Raw genomic sequence first — 18139 nt, 5'->3', positions numbered from 1 at the left:
TATTTAGCTATAAAACCTTTGTAAATTAACAGATTAAATAATTTACAGTGGTATGCAGTATTTGCCCTTTTCTGATTTTATACATTTTGTAAGTGAAAGACTGATCATGAATTACAGGAAGCATGTCTTTGCAGCCAAAGTTGGTAAAACCAGTTACTTAACGTAAGGTGGCTATTACTTTTTCATGCAGGGTAAATGTGTGTTCAATACCGTTGTTCGTTAAATAAAAGTAACTCACTGTCATTCTCGCTCTCTCAGATCAGAAACATTTGTGTCAAAATGATGCATTATTAGAGGAAATCGGGAAAGGGCAAATACGTTTTCACAGCACAGGCAAGAGTATGTCATTACTATAGCATGTCACATACAGTAGGTAAATAAGTATTAATGAAATATAAGTTTAATGAAATATAAATTCCATCTACAATCAAAGAATATGTTTATTATTAGGTGAATAACTGACACTATCCACACCTCCTTCAATGTCCACTGGTGTTCACTATGCTTACCTTGCTCCATCCACGTATATTTATCAAATCCCTCTAGAGAAGATCTATATAATCACTGTCAGGCCATTGATAATTGTTATATAGCAATAATGTGTGAATACATATCTTATGTATAATAGGTATGTAATAATATATTAGTATATTAGATATGTATTTGATTAAAATAAATGTGTTTTTATATACGTATGCATACACACACACACACACACACACACACACACACACACACACACACACACACACGATATAACTAATTCTCAACTAGTACCTCACAATAAATAAAATATAGCCTTGTGTGACTTAATGTGTCACTGCTGTTGGGCAGAAACCTCTAATCTCCATATTTTAACTTTTGTTAAGGAGTGGGATTGATTACTTGTCTTTTGGAAAATGTCTTTGTGCTAAAGGGGATTATCAGGCGCACACATTTTCATAGAATGATTATATGTTATATATCTGCAGACTAGTTCAGGAACATTTGTGGATTGTTAATGTCCCAAAATGTAAAACCAAAGAATTGCAAGGTCACTCTGTCTGTAAGCATCCAATCAGGTTCACTAATCATCCCATTGCACATTGATTGTGAAAGGCATACTGACTCAATTACTTAAGAATGATTTGTCTAATTGTGACATTTAATGATATGCCTTACATATAGTGTGTAACTGTGTATACATTATAGTATCAATATACACCTATACATTAATTGTATATATATAAATAGATATAGATCTGAATTTAGCGCCATCAACACGTCTAGTGGAGCTGGGATAAAACCCGGAACATACAAGTTCTTGTCGTTTGATAATAGCCGCTATTATATAACTATTATATAATATATAACATCAATATAATATATATAATATATAATTTATATAACATAATATATATAATATAGTACTTATTATTTGTGTAATTATTTTCCGCAAGTATTCACACTATAGTTCCACACTATAAGCCTGTAAGGTCTACGATGGCCTTAATGAAAATGGTATCATCTCTGAGATAGGAGCTCTTGCCAGCCAATTTAGGTAGTGGGCAGAACAATGGACAGCCACTGGCTATGTTCATCTCACTGATTGGCTGTTGGAAGGAGGTGGAGCTGACATCAGGGCGAAAGGCATCTATAATATGCTCCCTGTTGTTCTGATCAAGGAGCATCAGAGTTACCTGGAGAGAAACAACATAGAGGGAGTCAGTGAGAGCTTTGAACTGAGGACAATTGGCCAATTGCACAACACCTATTCACTTTTTTTTGCTTAACATTTGAAGTTCCTCCACAATTTCTTATTCATATATTTTATACATTTTGAAATATTTAACTTTAGTTTTATAATGGAGTCATTCATAGATGACTAACGCCACAGACTGGCCACATGACTTTTGAGATCCACACTGAAGCCATGCCGTTCCTATGTGGTTCCCGAGATTCACATGATTACATTTTTAAGAATAAAGCTTAACCTAAGATGCTTCATGCAGCTGATCACTGATCAGTTTTGGTGGTTCATTGAATGGAGTCAAAGGGAAGAAAGACTAATGATGATTCATAATGCGTACCTTCTGACTGAATGGCCACTTGAGAAGAGCATCACATGTGCCCCTCATCACTACGAAAAAGAGTGAGAGGTGTGTTCCTCGACCTGTCCCGTCTCCATTCAAATAGAGTCTCAGACACATTTTGTAGCCATATTTACTGGAATAGAAGGCTGGAAATGAGAAAAACAAGATAATCAACCCCAAATTAGAAACAACATAATCTCAACATAATTCTCATAGTTGTAAATACTGTTATAATACTTTTCATAATTTATTATAATCAATGTTATAATACATTATAGTAGGATTATAAGTCACAAATGAATACTTACGAGTACTTATAACTGTATTTTTTGTTTTATAAGCTGATTACAATGCATATACTTGTGTATAATGTGATATGATTATTATATTAAAGCATTATAAGTATTTATGAGTTTGTATATAACTATACATACAGTTCTGATTATGATACATTATAAGTATATTTACATGGGATTCATTGGAAGTTTTACAGAATAATGTGCTAGCACCTGCACAGACTGCTATAAGCTACATGCCAAACTATGAGGAGCAAAACAAGCCATTAGGCGTGGGGAACCACAAGCAAATCAAGCATTCCGATCACATTTTACCATTCAAAAACACAAACAGTCTTTCAGTTGGAATGAGAAATGCAATCCTTTAAAAATGAACCACTGGTTATTTGACATGCGTGTGTTCATGCTACCTGGTGAGAACATGGCAGGTGATCTTCCAGCCACAGCATCCTGTCTACGGCGAGAGAAGTCTGTGATTTTCCAAACAAAGACCCCATCATAGGTACAGGACTGGAGTTCTCGCAGTAGCTCATTGGTCTCAGCCAGCTGCAGGTCCCTCATGGTCAACGTTCTCTCCAGCTGCCGCACCTTATTGCCAAGATTCTCAATCTTCTCCTGGTCTAAGCGGTGTTGATGTGCAAAGGCCTCCAATGTTACTGAACTCCGCTCAACCTCCCGGTTCAATACACAAACAATGTTCTCCAACGCGCTCACCTGTCATGACACAGCATAGAACACAATCCATTTAGGAATGAGGTCTCATGTCATATTGTCGCTGCCGGGCAGAAACCTTGAACCTTTTAGTTTTTCTTCCATAAATAGAATTGTGCATTGTGTACTGACATAACAGTGTTGTGCAAAATTTGTTTTGAAAATATTTGTCTATAAAATACATGCCCAACACAGGGACGGGGACGCCAGGTTGAAGTGGTTAAGTCTGCCTCTGGGGTTTATAAATATTTAACCAATGAAAATTATTAACAAGAGTTGTGACTAAACAATAAGTATATTGAATCCGTTGGAACAGAGGTTCCTTTTTCCATTTCCTGAAAAGAAACGGTTTTGGATAAACAAGGTTTCCCCCCGACAGTGACAATATACTACTATCATGTTCAAGTCCTTCAAATTCAACGAGACACACCTTTTTTTCCAAGTCAAGTGACTGTACGGAGGCTGCAGCTGCTGCGGACCCCATTGAGACTCCTTCCTCAGGAGCCCTGTAGAGGCCCAGTCCAGAGTCCTCCTGCCATTCCCCAGAGCCTGAGGCCTCTGCACGGATTCGAGCCACAGACAAGACCATGGGCAGCAACAGCCGCAAGTGCTCCATGGTGCTGCTCTGCTCATGGTCACTGTGTTTACCGTTCTCAATCTGAGGCCAAGGAAGACATATGAAAGAATGAATGGAAAATTACTTAGTCAGTCAGAAATCTAAAGACAACAGAAGCTTCCTCGTCTACATGATTTTGTTCATTTTGACCATTTACCCTGTTTTAACACTAGGTGGTGTCATTTTCTCATGGGAGGAGCAATAATTTATTTTGAAACATAACCTACACCACAAAGATAACCTGTTGGCCACACCCATGGGTGTTTTTCGCTGTTGTCAAATTCCTGTCTAGTCACAATAGGACTAAAGTTAAACCCTATACAATACAATTTAGCCATGGGACACAAGCGTGCTTAAACAGTCAGCTTCATACTGTGTCATTACTGAAAATAGATGAGGGGATTTCTAAGCCTCTGACTTTTGCTTGGGTGGAAGTAGGTTGGCTTATACAAAAACACCCACAAGGAAAACTGACTCAAGAAATACTTTGACATTTTCATCAACTTCTAATATTACTTACATGATGAGATTGTATTCTCCTCACTACCCCCCCCCCCCTCTGGAATTTCAGAGAAATCTAAAACTCAGAGCAACCTATATTACTACCACAAAACATACTTACCACAGCCTTACAGCCAACTTCACTGAAAGGACATGCACTCTTTGACTTCGCACAAGACCTGATGTGATCACTGAACTGCAGATGGAAAGGAAAACAAAAAGGTCAGGACACAGATTAATAAAGGGGCATCCCCCCAGGGTACTTAACTGCATCACTTCAAAAGTGAAAGTGAAAGTTACAGCAGGATTCTTTTTCAGAAAGGAATTATAAACTGTGTTTTAGTAATAGGCTTCACATCTATTAGTAGAACACAGTTTATAATTGTTCATAAAAGACTGGCTATAACTTACTCAATATAACACTGCCAACAAAAGATAAGATTCACAGCAATCTACATTACTGTATGATTTTATATTGAACCTTTAAGAGTAATGTCACTGTAATTATGAGCACAAGACCTTTTCTCTTGGGATCTTCTTCTTCCCACAGTCTTTGCATTGCATGGGAAACTTTTGACAGACCTCATCATGGGCCTGAAACAGCACGTGGGAGTATATTATAATAAGAATAATACATTTGATTTGCAAAGTGCTTTTTGAAAAAACGTTACAAAAATGCTTTACAAACACCAGATAAAATGCAGCAAGATAACAATAAGGAAATAAAACAATGAAGTAAAAAACAAACAATAAAATAAACAATAAAAAGTTAGATTACACTTGATAAGCCATATCTCTTACCTTGATTTCTTTGAAGTTGAAGGACACTTTGCAGTACTTGCAGTTCAATGTTCTTGCTTCACATTCTCTTTCATTATGTTTTTCCTTCTCAGAACGAAGGATAAAGTTTTTGCATGCCTCACACTGCACCTGTTCATACTCACAGCGACCTTCATGTTGGGCCTACAAATGAATGAGACAGATTGATCAAATCTAATGTCTTTTCCATCATTCTCAGGCAAATATGTAGTGTCTTCTGTGTAGACAGCTTTTGCTAATGCAAAGGATAGAAGTTATGCTAAGAGTTCATATGTATCCTTTGAAGCAAAACAATGAAAACAAAGGCAACCATACCGATATCAATATTGTCTATTTACAGCTTTGGCCATGTATTCTACATAAACAGAATTTGTGTTTGATTGCATTTTCTTGAGTGATTAAAATGTTAGTGAACTTGCTAAAATCTTACTGTACAGTTAATTAGTGAATTAAGTCATGGACATTTGAATTTTGTTCATAAAACAATATTTTCTCCAGGGACTAGACTTTTCAAATCAATCCATGCATACAATACAATAAAAACACAACAATAACATAGCTTTCACAAGTTTCAAGTCTCTGGCAAGTTGATTTTCAACAAACCAATGGCTCCTCAAAAATAAAAAATATACTACGGTATCGTGCTTTGGAAAATGGTGGCCAGTAATGTCAAGTATACTGTACCATGAGTCATAGTCAATGGGCTTTTAAATCACAGAATACAATAATTTCAGAACCTTTCTGAACTGTAATGATCATTGAATGGTTTGTATAAAACGTAATATTAGTAGTACACCCATGATGAAACCCTGTTTTGTATACACAGGGAGTGTAGTAGGCCAGGGCGGGACCAGGATGTAGTCAGTTCCAAGCACTTTTTCCTTTCACTATCCCTCACTTTCTGAGCATGCTTAATTAACCACATATAGAATACATTAACTATGCTTTTCATGATCTACCAAAAGAACCCCTACCCAAACCAAATCAATCATCAGTTTTAGTCTGTTTTCCCTCATCAAAGTAAGAACCTCAAATGTTCCAATGACTAATTGCGTAACGCAGTGTTAGTTTAGAGATTATCTCTCAAGACAGATTCGGAGCTCTGAATCGGAGGTTTTGCATGTGTGTTAGATTGCGTTACCGTGGCAGTGTTCATAACTGTGTGTGTGTGTGTGTGTGTGTGTGTGTGTGTGTGTGTGTATGTGAGAGAGACAGACACGTTCTGACAGTTAGATGTGTTATCTCTAAACCAATCTGGGAACCCATTCGGCAAAAACAAGATTTTTGTCTTTCTTTTTTTTTGCACACACACACACACACACACACACACACACACACACACACACACACACACACACACACACACACACACACACACACACACACACACACACACACACACACACACACACACACACACACACACACACACACACACACACACACACACACACACACACACACACGCCAAACTCCATCTCCTCAACATCAACACTATGTGAACTCACACTAACATTAAATTGAGCAAGGTTTAACCACATGGTAACATAGCCAGCACCATATTTGCAAGCATGCAAACATCTATTTAGGCATTAGCATACTGTTTGACCTACTTTGAATTTTTTACTTCGCCTATTCAACACACCTTTGAACCAGTCAGTGTTACTTCACACGCAGCATTAAATGTAATCTTTTTTACATTCTGAATAATGATTATTAACAAAAGCCCTGCTGTTCAACAAACTTGAATATTTAACAGATTTTCAGTTAGAATTTTCTCTAAATATACAAAGCCCACTTCTGTAATGTATATTGTTGTTCACATTCCTTCCTCAAACCGGCTGTTCCTGTTTTTATTCACAGCCAGAAGAAATTCCCCTATGAACCATCCAGCTAAGTCAACAGGAACTATAAGTTTAGCAGTTTCCTTATTCTTATTATTATAGTTGTTTAGTCAAATTTTATAACACTAACATCAGCCATCTAGTTAATCTAGTTATCTCCTTTGATTTAGTTCTTTCTCTGTACTTTTCCGCTCTGGTTCACTGAGTTGATAAATTAACTGTGGTGATGAAGGTTGGGTATACTGGGGACTTTCCAGCCCACATATCAAGTTTCACTTCCTTTTTGTATCCGTCTCTGGCTCAGCAGCACTAGTTCATAGTTTGAGAACTAATTCTAATTTCCCAAATACTTTCATGGAGGGAAATTTGAATCATACCACTTTAAACTTGAACGCCACATAAAAGAAAATATACTTTATGTAATGTTGTTTGGAAAGCATTAAGCATAACTGGACTGGTATGAAGCAATTGCCAAAAACAAACTCAGTACCTCATAGTCTTTGATTGAGCCTGTCCAATTACAGCCCTCGTTCAGACACCTGGCAGGCAGACTGGCTATTTCTCGGCCTGCAGCGTTGTCTGAGAAAGCCTAGGGGAGACGAGAACAAAGAGTACAGACAACACATTTATATCACAGAACAAGCACAGGGGGTCGTATTGTTGTGGTGAGGTAATGCTACTGGCTTTTCAGACAAAGTGGGTTTCCCCTGAATTTTCCTACAATTACAATAGAGCCCTTCACAATTGTGTACATCTGTGTGTGTGTGTGTGAGAGACAGAGTGTGTGTGTGTGTGTGTGTGTGTGTGTGTGTGTGTGTGTGTGTGTGTGTGTGTGTGTGTGTGTGTGTGTGTGTGTGTGTGTGTGCGTGCGTGCGTGCGTGCGTGCGTGCGTGCGTGCGTGCGTGCGTGCGTGCGTGCGTGCGTGCGTGCGCGTGTAGGTGTACAGGTATGGGGTTGAATACGACCGAGAACACTCAGTTCAGAACTTACCTCATTGCTGTTTAGAATAGAGATAGGCTCCTCATATATCTCCTCCTGGCGACATGCTTCACATGGCTTTGGGCCAAAACTAACAAATGGTGCAACAGTTAATAAATCGAACTAATCGATGCAATAGACTATAAAAAATTATTGAGAAAATGGCAGATCTACAAGCAAGCTCACAACACGTGACACACGGTGTGACGTGATGTGAGCTTGTAGATTGTCTATTTTCATACACTAATACTAATAATTAAATTGACGACAGAAACAAACAGGTTATTATGCTATCATTAATGCTCCCTTCTATTTCTGTAGTGACACTTTTTTGGAGACACCGGGGGTACAAATAAAATTCATAAACACAATTAATTGTTTATTTTGCGATTCATGAATCATTCATTAAATAACCAATACATCAGTGATTACACAAATGATTAAGTAAGATGGGAAATGTCTTTAGAATGAATCAGCATGGGTGGAACCGCTTTAGTTACGGACTGTGGCAAAAAGCTCCAAGACCGATGCTTCATTAGTCGATTGATATCTTGGCTGTCACAATTCTTCGCTGTCGGTCAGAAACCTTGTATCTCCATATTTCAACTTTATATTTCAACTTTGTTTTTTCGTAAATTATTTCCCTACTTTGTCGTACAACAGTGTCACTCAAAAGTAGCAAAAATAGGCAATCTCCAAGCTCACGTGTTGCATCATGACACATTGCAAGCTTGTAGAAATATTTAATAAATGAAAGGTATTAACAAGAGCTATTGTCTAAATAGTAACTACATTGGATCCATTGGAACACAGGTTATTATTTCCATTTCCTGAAGAGTAATGGTTTTGGACATACAAAGTTTCCGCCCGAAAGCGACGACATCCTTCAGACATCAGCAGAAGGAAGAGCATAGTGTATGCTCATGGAATCAATCAGGCAAACAACAACCACCATAAACGGGGCCACTAGTACGATGCGGGAAGATGCTATTCTATAAGCTTTGGGTGGGTATGAGCATGCCCAGTAGATTTAGCCTGGGACCAAACGAATCTGCCAGTGCAAAAAAAGAAAAGCCCTCGCGATTCAGTGATATAGTCTGGCCACGCTACAGTAGATTTACTACAACTTTACCTACAAAAATTTTGCATTAGGACAAGGGGACATGTTTGCTCTGCATGAGATGGTGTGTGGAACTTCAGTGTACCTGGTCAGCTGTTTGAAGCAGTGAACACAGAAGCGATGGCCACAACGTGCCTGGACAGGCTTTCTCAGGACCTGGAGACACTGCTGACATTTGTATTTATTCTCCATAGGCACCGACAGCACACTGAGAGGTATCCCTGGCAGGGAGTCGGTGCAATCTAAGGAGATACGGGCCATTCCTCTCCATCAACCTTTGGTGCTGTATCCTGTGAACACATATTACACATCAATGTTAAAGCTGCATTGTGTTTTTGATAGGTAAAAGGCTCAAACCCATTGTTTTGAATATAAACAGACTGCGTGCTTGAATTTGAACGTGAAACCTCCATTTCACCTTCGGTCACTTTATCATGTTAACCCAATTTCTCTATTTAGTTGACATTTTGGCATGAGGGAGGCGCTAAAGTAAAGTGAGGGGTCACTGAAATGGTTAGGGTTCATCATCCTCTGTGGCACTATGAAAGCACTCAAGACAGTTTCATGGAAGTTCACTTATTCAATTTTGAGATCTCTTGTGTGCAATTAGAAATTTTGGATGGCACTAGAGGGAAGACCATATGGTCACCAAAATCAGTAGGGTTCATTCATCGTTTGGGGAACATGAAGATGCACACTGCACAGCACACTCGTTTTTGAGACGTCTTGTTTGGGACCAAAATGGTGGACGAATGGAAATTGCTTCTTTTTTTTTTTGCATGCATAGACCAGAGTTTACACGATGAAAATTGGGCAAGCATTCCGAAAAGGCACGTGCTCTGAAAGGCCAGGCCCTAACTACTAGTCCAGATAAAATGCCAGTTTCATGTTACCCCCTGCCCCCTTCCCTGTAATAAAATGAGCAAAGCAGAGATATGTACCGGCACCTACTGACTATGAATCACCCCATTCAATGGAAAGGAATTACATCTAAATGTCTCCATTCTATGGGGTGGAATTGTACAATCTCTACAACCCGCTCACCCAGGTTACACAAATTACTCCCAAAACCCTATTGGCAGTTCACTCTGCCACCCCGCCCACCTCTTTCACCCGGGGTTACACAAATTATTGCTAAAATCCCATTTAATGGTATTGGATTTTCCATCGGGGCATATGCCGTCACGTGACCTGTCTGCAGACAAAACATGGATTTACGATTCTGTCTCTATCGGGATGTAACTCGAACGGTGCTGAGTCGGCTAAAGTGGACTTCGCCAACGTTCGGCACGGCGACTTGCTCGCAAGTGCCTCTCATGGCTAAAGTCCACTTCAGTCGCAGACAGTTTTGCGTCATTTTAACCAATCAGAAGAAGGTAAGGGGCGGTCCTTGGCACAATGCGAGCAGGGTTGTAGAGATTGTACAATTCCAACCCACAGAATGGGAACATAATGCAAGCGGGTTGTAGAGATTGTACCCCCATAGGGGACATTTGGATGCAATTCCATTAAATGGGGTTTTGGGAGTAATTTGTGTAAACCGGGTGAGCGGGGTTGTAGAGATTGTACAATTCCACCCCATAGAATGGGGACATTTGTTTTCTATTGAATGGGGTGATTCATAGTAGATAGGGCACCAGCATCATATTCACTGCTATGCTGTCTGATGCATACATGGGAAGTGACCCAGGTGTTTAGATATCCTTTCTACAGAACAGATGGCAAATGCTTTAAACTGCCACAGTTCCAGTCCAAGACCAAAGTCCATGTTGACTTCCCGTTTGCATATGACTGTGGGCTGCAGCTCTGTAGTTTGTGAAACGCCCGCAGGTAAAGGCAGGGTAAGGCCCTGACCAAGCTGTCTTACTAAGACTTTGTAGTACTGCAACTACGGCTGATCAGATCACTTCGCATCGGGTGACATCTCACATTTATAGTTGCTCTTGAATACACCACAAAGACTTCAACTGACAGCACTGTTCTGTATCTGCATGTGAATAAAGTTACAGTAAAAACTTAAAGTAAAACTGATGCAATCCAGCTGGGTGGATAAATCATTACTGACTAACTTCATGTTTAGATAGCAGAAATGTGTGTACTATAATGCCAAGAAAGATTAACACTGGACTATGTTCCACAATAGATTGGTAGTTTGGGTTTATACTTTTAGAACAGAACAGCTTGTCAACGCATTTGACTCTTTCACCCTTGTCCTGCTAGTAATTAAAGATAAGGAAATTAAGCAAAGCCATACGGCAGGCTAAGTAGTATTGATCATTTCCGATTACAGCTTATTGAGCAATCAATTTAAACCTGTGGCCAAGTAGATAGGATGCAGTACAAGCTTATACTGGTATTGTTGAATTGCATATTGGCTCAAACTACACCTCCTGGTTAACTTGCCATGTATTGTGCATCAAGTGGTTCTTTAACATTATCAGTTTAATAATATATTAAATTAATATATATTAATATATTAAATAAATTAATAATAACATCTCAATAATGTTTGGATGAGGATATTCAAATGGCAAAAATGGCCCAAAAAAATCATGTTAACTGTCATGTTAATATTGTGTCTGTGTGTTTGTTTTTCAAATGTTTTTCACTTCTCATGCTCTGCTTTGCTTGGGCTGAACAGCCAAACAGAGAGCTCCATTCCCAACAATCTCTGTCGCCAAAACTACAATGATAATTGGCAACAGACGCTCAACGACAGCTCAATGGCCTGAGTCCCAACGTTGGCTTGGTGTGTAGAGGCCTGGACCCTGGAGACAAATTGAACTGAACTCTCAGCCCATTCTTTCAACATAAACAGGACCAGTAGCACAAGTTGACTGTTTTAAGTGTTTTTCTATCTTTTTTTCACAGACAAGGCTTTGATAACCGACCATGATCAAACATGAAGCAGTTTAATAACGTGGGACTATCACTGATAACACTGATAATGATAACCCTAAATCAGGGTCAGCATCAGATTTCAGCAGTTTCCAACTATGGTAAAGTGGAGGACCAATGGCAATGCGGTGTGACACCATAGACCCGCTCTGTTGAGATTCACCGGCTGGCAAGGAAGAAGATTTGAGAAGATTTGAGGAACTTTGAAATGGGAAATGCACAAAGAAAACATTCTCACATATTTCAACCATGACAGGTTATCTACAACATTATCATTAGCAAAGAATGGTTCAACCTCAACTGTCTTTGCAAGTTCCTGAAAATCCACTAGCAGGAGGCACGAGCACAGATTCCTTGACACTGATGTCCTTAGCTCCTTAACATGCCAAGCACCCAAACAATGCTGAGGCAAGCACAAAGTAGATGGGCAGTGGGTAGGCAATGTTTGCAGAATGTGTGATTGTGTAGCCTGGTATCCAGCCTGCTTCGCTACGTTCGGCGGACTTTTTTTTCTCTCTTCGCTTCTCAGTCTGGAATGCCTCCTATCTCCAAGGGAGGCGGGACATGACAAACGTTTCGAGTCGTGCCGTGGCTTCTGATTGGTCTGTGGTGCGGGGCGGGACAAAAAAAACAGTGTGATCGTTGTGATTCGTCATTCGTTTGAACAACATCCAATCAGCAACGACGTTGCCTAACGTAACATATGTAGTTCCAGTGTAGTTCTGCAAAACGAGTCAATGGGGTGCATTCCAGACTGATAAGCGGAGAGAGAGAAAAAGGTCCGCCGAACGTAGCGAATCAGGCTGGATCCCAGGCTAGTGATTGTGCGCCTTCCCAAGCATATCATCTAATCTATAGTAATCTCTGCATACTAGGGATGCAAAGTAGTTGCAGCCTTACTGCAGTGCATTCCAGAGTATGGACATCAAGACGGTCAAATTAAGCACTTTAAAGATATCCGATAGGCAGACACTCTACTACGATGTAAGGAGTAGCCCCTCAGGGATAATACATACTACTGGTCATAGCTTACTGTACTTTCATTTCAATATTACATTTCCATCGTCATATCGACCGATATGGATACCGATAGGGATATTGCAATAACAGTTTTCACCAGCAGGGTTTACCACCGATTGATGTGAAATTGTGCACACACACTCCCTGGATGCCAGAGCAGAACCTCTACCCCAAATGTTTCACATGGGCCTGTTATAGCGCCACTAGGAGGCATTGTTTTGCAAAAAGAATATCTATATTACGCCTACTGATTTTGTCCAAACATCACGCAAATCGTTACACAGTATCTCTATACTATAGTCATTAAAACAGACAGGTCTTTCAGATTTTGTACATTCCATCCTGATTGGCTAATATTGGCTGCCAAAGTTTGCAGGAGTGGTCCGTTTTTAACAAAATGCCTCAAATCATGAGCACAGCGTGCGATTGCCGTGTAACTTTGCACGCAAATTGCCACTAAGCCAAGGAAGAAACTTTACACGTACACTCCCTAGAGTCCAAGGAAAAACCTCTGCCCTGCATTTTTCACATCTGCCTTTTATAGTGCCACCAGGAGGACGAGTTTTGCTAAAGACATTTCTTGATATTACTCCTACAGATTTTGTCCAAACATCACCAAATCGGTACACATTATCTCTTTAGTCATGTGATCAACACTGATCTGCCGATTTTTCATAATCCATCCTGATTGGCTAAGATTGGCTTATTTTGAATAAAATGCCTCAAATCATAAACGCAGTGTCCGATTGCCTTGAAACTTTGCACGCACATTCCTACTAGGCCGAGGAAGACATGCCACCCTTTTCACATTGTCCTATTATAGCGACTTACAATAAGTGCATTCAACATAGGTAGGGAACGAAACTACTAATCACCAGAGGTCTTAAGAGCATTTCCCGTAAAAGCAAGCAACCAAGAGTATACCTAGCGCTAAGGTAAAAGTGCAATATATCAGCTATCTACTTTCATAAACACATGAGATAAAATAGCCAAATCAACATTATCTCTATAGTCATGTGATCAAGACGGACCTGTCCGATTTTTCATATTCCATCCTGATGGGCACATTTCGAACATTGCTGGCCCACAATAACCTACCTGACCTGACTCCAAGGAGCACTTTTTCTAGTACTGTAACTGTGATGCTGGGTACAAAACAATAAAAAGAAAAAACACTTCATTATTTATTAATCCTACTGAACACTACACTCTGTTTCCAAGAGACAGATTTAATTTAACTGCAATTTACAAAATTGCGGTATCTCAGCTATAGATACTCTATAGACCTTTATTGGCCCTATATTGATACTATATAGACCCTTTCCAGCAGGGGAAATTCAGTTGCCAGAGGCAGACAGCAGTTACTTAGATTCTAAGTAGAACACCTGGCTATTGGTTCACCCCATCATTAACTAATTTTAAAGTAATTATCGATACCAATATGATGACCAATATATCGTGCATCCGTATTATTACTGATATCAGCACAATCAGATACAAACTCTATAGTTTGACTGATGAATTCATTCAAGTACTGAGAATTCACTTTGGAAAAATGGGTGGACAATCTGTCAACTAACAGAAATCTCTAGAGAGTGGCTGACTGTAAACACCGCAAAGCTATACCAGATGTGTTTATTTGCTTTGTGAAGATTACAAGAAATGTATTTGCTTTACATTTAGATAATCTATTTTGAAGATAAACACTTAATTATGACAAGATAAAGTGGAACTGGTGTAAAACATAAACACCACATGGTAAGTCTTATGACATACACTAGTTATGCAAGTCAAGAAAGTGAAACAAAGAGTTACTGTGAACAAGGTCTCACAGAACATGTGACTATATAAATTGAGTGCAAGGCAAGAAAAACGTCCATACATAGTAACCCTGATAGGGTTACCATTAGAAAACCAGAGCAAACAAATAAATGGCTGCAGGGTATGGTATCCTAGAAACCTATGCTGTGGGCATTCTGGGCAACATGAATGGTCGCCCTTTCCTGTGCTGCCTTCATAGTGGCCAAAACGGTAACCGGAACGCTCGCCCCAAAACACACTCGCCCAATTTTTGTCGCGGACCGCCAGTGTTTCTTCTATTCTTGGATTCGTTTTACTGAGGTTAATTTAGGAATAAGTTTAGGGTTAGGCACAGTTTTACTGAGGTTACGTTAAGGAATAAGGTTTAGGTATAGTTTTACTGAGGTTACGTTTAAGAATAAGCTTAGGGTTAGGCATAATTTTACTGAGGTTAAAGGTAGGGTAAGTGATATTTTTTGGTTAAAACCAAAAGTATTTTGTTAAAAGGTTAACGCACTATATTCTGATAGTAATCATTGCTATACAGTGTTTGTTCAGTAACAGGAGTCTCCCCGTCTCTCCAGCTCTTTAATAAACAGAAAATACATTTTCCAGTAGGTGTCAAAATCTCAGCCAATCAGGAGAAAGTACCCATTTTTAAGCTTCATTTGTATAGTGTTCCAGTTCCAATTTTGCCTACTCATTTCTTAGTGTCATCACTTCCAATTTCACTTGTTTAATCTATATCCTGATTGAGTTCTCTATCCTGATTGGATAAAATTGGAAATGAAACTGAAACTGAAACGAAAATGCATTTTCTGTTAAATAAAGAGCTGGAGAGACAAGGAGAATCCTGTTACTGAACAGTGTTGGGATAGTTACTAAAACATAGTAATATGTTACTTATTACATATTACTTGTTTAAAAAGTAATGTAGTTACTTTACTTATTACTCCCTTCCAAAAGTACCTAGTTACTTATTACTTTAGTTACTTTTTTTTTCTCGCCCCCAATCATTTGCATCCTTTCTCCCCAAAAGTCTGACTTTGCATTTTCAACATTAGCAGTTGTTTTTTTCTCTTTTCTGCAGCCTACATTGTAAAATCCTCATTGTACACTCATTTGAATTATATTAACACTAAGACTTTTACAGTGTATGAATTCATAACTTACAGACTAAATGAAAACCATTTGACGACTATGAATTGAATACTAAGGACCTCAATGGAAACAAGTATTTTAAATGTATTTAATGTATTTTTTGCCTAATAATATATATAGAAAATAGCCGACCTACAAGCTTACGGCGCATCTTCATCGGTTAACAAGTCGCTTATAATAAGCAGACATGGCAACACTGTTTGTTCCGGTTTAAGGGCGGCCCGCCCAAGTGCGCAACGTTTCCGTATCCGCTCTAGACCGGATCAGCAAGCAGCCTGCATAGCAACTCGATCCCAACCAGTCTACCATTATATCAATGGACCAAAAACAACACAGGATCAAATAAACACACTCAAACCCAGAGTACCACCGAGGCTCGTGAAAAAAAGTAATAAGTTACTTTTTGAAAAAAAGTAAAGGTAATATTATTACTCAAAACGTGAAAGTAATTAGTTACGTTACTAGTTACTGGGAAAAGGTAATAATATTACTTTAAGTTACATATTACTTTAGTTACTTCCCAACACTGTTACTGAACAAACACTCTATAGCAAGTACTAAGAGTACTATCAGAATATAGAGCTATTTAACACTTATTTTAACCAAAGAAAATCACTTACCCTACCTTTAAGTTTAGAAATAAGTTTAGGGTATAGTTTTACTTAGGTGAAGTTTAGGAATAAGGTTAGGTTTTGGCATAGTTTTACTTAGCCCTGAAATATGACTGTCATATCATGACAGTCATGTCATGAAAATGGCCGGCGATCGGATATAAATGCTTTTTATTGAACAATGCGGAAGATACGGGTACTTAGACCCGCCCGATGTAAATTGTAACATCCGTGGCCATGGGGTACGCACTTTATATTTAAAATCTGAACATTTATGTAGATGTACGGGTTGTAAATGGAGAAAGGTTGAAGTTCCGCCATGACGCTAGTGACAGACAAGCATGTGAACCATTTTACTGTTTTACTGAGATTAAGTTTACAAATAAGGTTAGGTTTTGGAATAGTTTTACTGAGGTTACATTTAGGAATAAGGTTAGGTTCAGGCATAGTTTTACTGAAGTTACCTTTAGGGATACCTGGTGGCGACCGTTTCGAGGTCGCCGGATTTGACCCGGGGCGAGCACGTTTTGGGGCGAGGGTTCTTGTATTTGCCAAAATAGGTTCAAGGCAAGCATATGACAGTATATTAATGGACGTGGCAGGAATTCAGAAGAATGACAAGCATTGCAATACAAGACGAAAACAGCAACAGGCCTAAATAGAATTTGAAAATGAAAGTCTAACCCAGAACAAAGCTTGGAAACTGCAGGTCCATGTAGGGAACTAGACTAGATCACAACTAAAGAGTTAGTTAGTAAGTTAGTAGAACATAAATGATTTCATTTAGCAAAAGAAGATAACTACAAAGGTTATCACAAAATAAGCATTCTTTTGTTCCAAATTAAATGTTTAGTAAAAACAAAACAGAAAACTAACTGGTCAATGACACATAATAACCACTTACAACCATAGTCCTGGATACATTACTGTTTGGGCTGATCCTGTCTGTTTGCCCTTGATTTCTCCATAGCATATAGCCTCCTCTTGAAGTTAACATTGACAGTACATACGTTTATAAAGGCTGACTAACAATACTCCTAAGCTACTTACCAAGTTTCCCAAGAGAAGAAGTATGTGATCACTATAATAACACACCACCCTACCCTACACAAGTACGGTATTTACCCTGCAAGTGGTGACACGCACGGTCGTCACAGCACAGGAAGTGAAGGCTGTAACCAGTCTATATGTCTGTAACAGCAACGACTACGACGTGTTTTCATTTTTGCTTCACTCCCTCTTTGGGTTTCTCCGAACCCAACTACAAAACACCAATACCAGCTTATTACCAGCTATGTTACAGTCTCTGTAGCCATATCACTACTAACAATCAAAAAGTGTCATGATTTGTAAATTATAAACATGCCTTCGTTCTAACCTTGACCTCTTGAATGCAACTGGATGGACCATGAGCTCGACCCAAACACAAGCAGCTTACGGAACCAGGACAACTGAACTGAACTCACCCTCTAGAAACACAACTCCGGACCACAGAGTTAAAAATAAGCTCCAGACAGTTTCGGAGTAAAAAGAAACCTACAGCCCGCCTACTGTGTATCCGGTGATTTGCGCGCGCGCATAGCCGCGCACACACTCACACACACGGGCGCGCGCACACAAATATATGCATGTATGCAAGTACTATTTCCGTATCCGCTTTGTAGACCAGACCGGATCAGCAACCTGCAAAGC

At 39.1% G+C, this 18139-nt stretch overlaps 1 protein-coding gene across 5 annotated transcripts; it reads right to left on the bottom strand.

The window, feature by feature from the left end:
• Nucleotides 1-565: 565 nt before the first annotated feature.
• On the bottom strand, nucleotides 566-18003 carry traf2b (Tnf receptor-associated factor 2b). 5 transcript variants are annotated; one of them, XM_084047018.1, is made up of 11 exons: nucleotides 17914-18003; nucleotides 9043-9247; nucleotides 7850-7928; nucleotides 7350-7448; nucleotides 4998-5159; nucleotides 4716-4790; nucleotides 4318-4392; nucleotides 3510-3737; nucleotides 2779-3082; nucleotides 2070-2218; nucleotides 566-1679 (listed from the first exon to the last, which is right to left on the bottom strand). In XM_084047018.1, exons 2-11 carry the CDS (start codon nucleotides 9216-9218, stop codon nucleotides 1461-1463), a joined length of 1566 nt encoding a protein of 521 aa, XP_083903144.1. In that variant the 5' UTR covers nucleotides 9219-9247; nucleotides 17914-18003; the 3' UTR covers nucleotides 566-1460. The 5 variants fall into 5 exon arrangements, with proteins under 5 accessions (XP_083903144.1, XP_083903143.1, XP_083903145.1 ...); XM_084047017.1 differs by having other exon boundaries at nucleotides 17826-17947; XM_084047019.1 differs by having other exon boundaries at nucleotides 17814-17937.
• Between the last annotated feature and the right edge of the window lie 136 nt (nucleotides 18004-18139).

This window comes from Gymnoscopelus microlampas (assembly GCF_963454915.1).
Source record: "Gymnoscopelus microlampas genome assembly, chromosome: 21".
Lineage (NCBI taxonomy): Eukaryota > Metazoa > Chordata > Actinopteri > Myctophiformes > Myctophidae > Gymnoscopelus > Gymnoscopelus microlampas.
This window is presented reverse-complemented; position numbering and strand designations above follow the sequence as displayed.

What these genes read in the sequence shown, in the direction of transcription:
- traf2b (XM_084047018.1), bottom strand. Translation starts at nt 9,218, where the DNA reads ATGGCCCGTATCTCCTTAGATTGCACCGACTCCCTGCCAGGGATACCT. An exon ending in GCTCAATCAAAGACTATGAG is followed by an intron (nt 5,160 to 7,349) that starts GTACTGAGTTTG and finishes ATTCATTTGTAG; the next exon opens with GCCCAACATGAAGGTCGCTG. An exon ending in TCAACTTCAAAGAAATCAAG is followed by an intron (nt 4,791 to 4,997) that starts GTAAGAGATATG and finishes GTGCTGTTTCAG; the next exon opens with GCCCATGATGAGGTCTGTCA.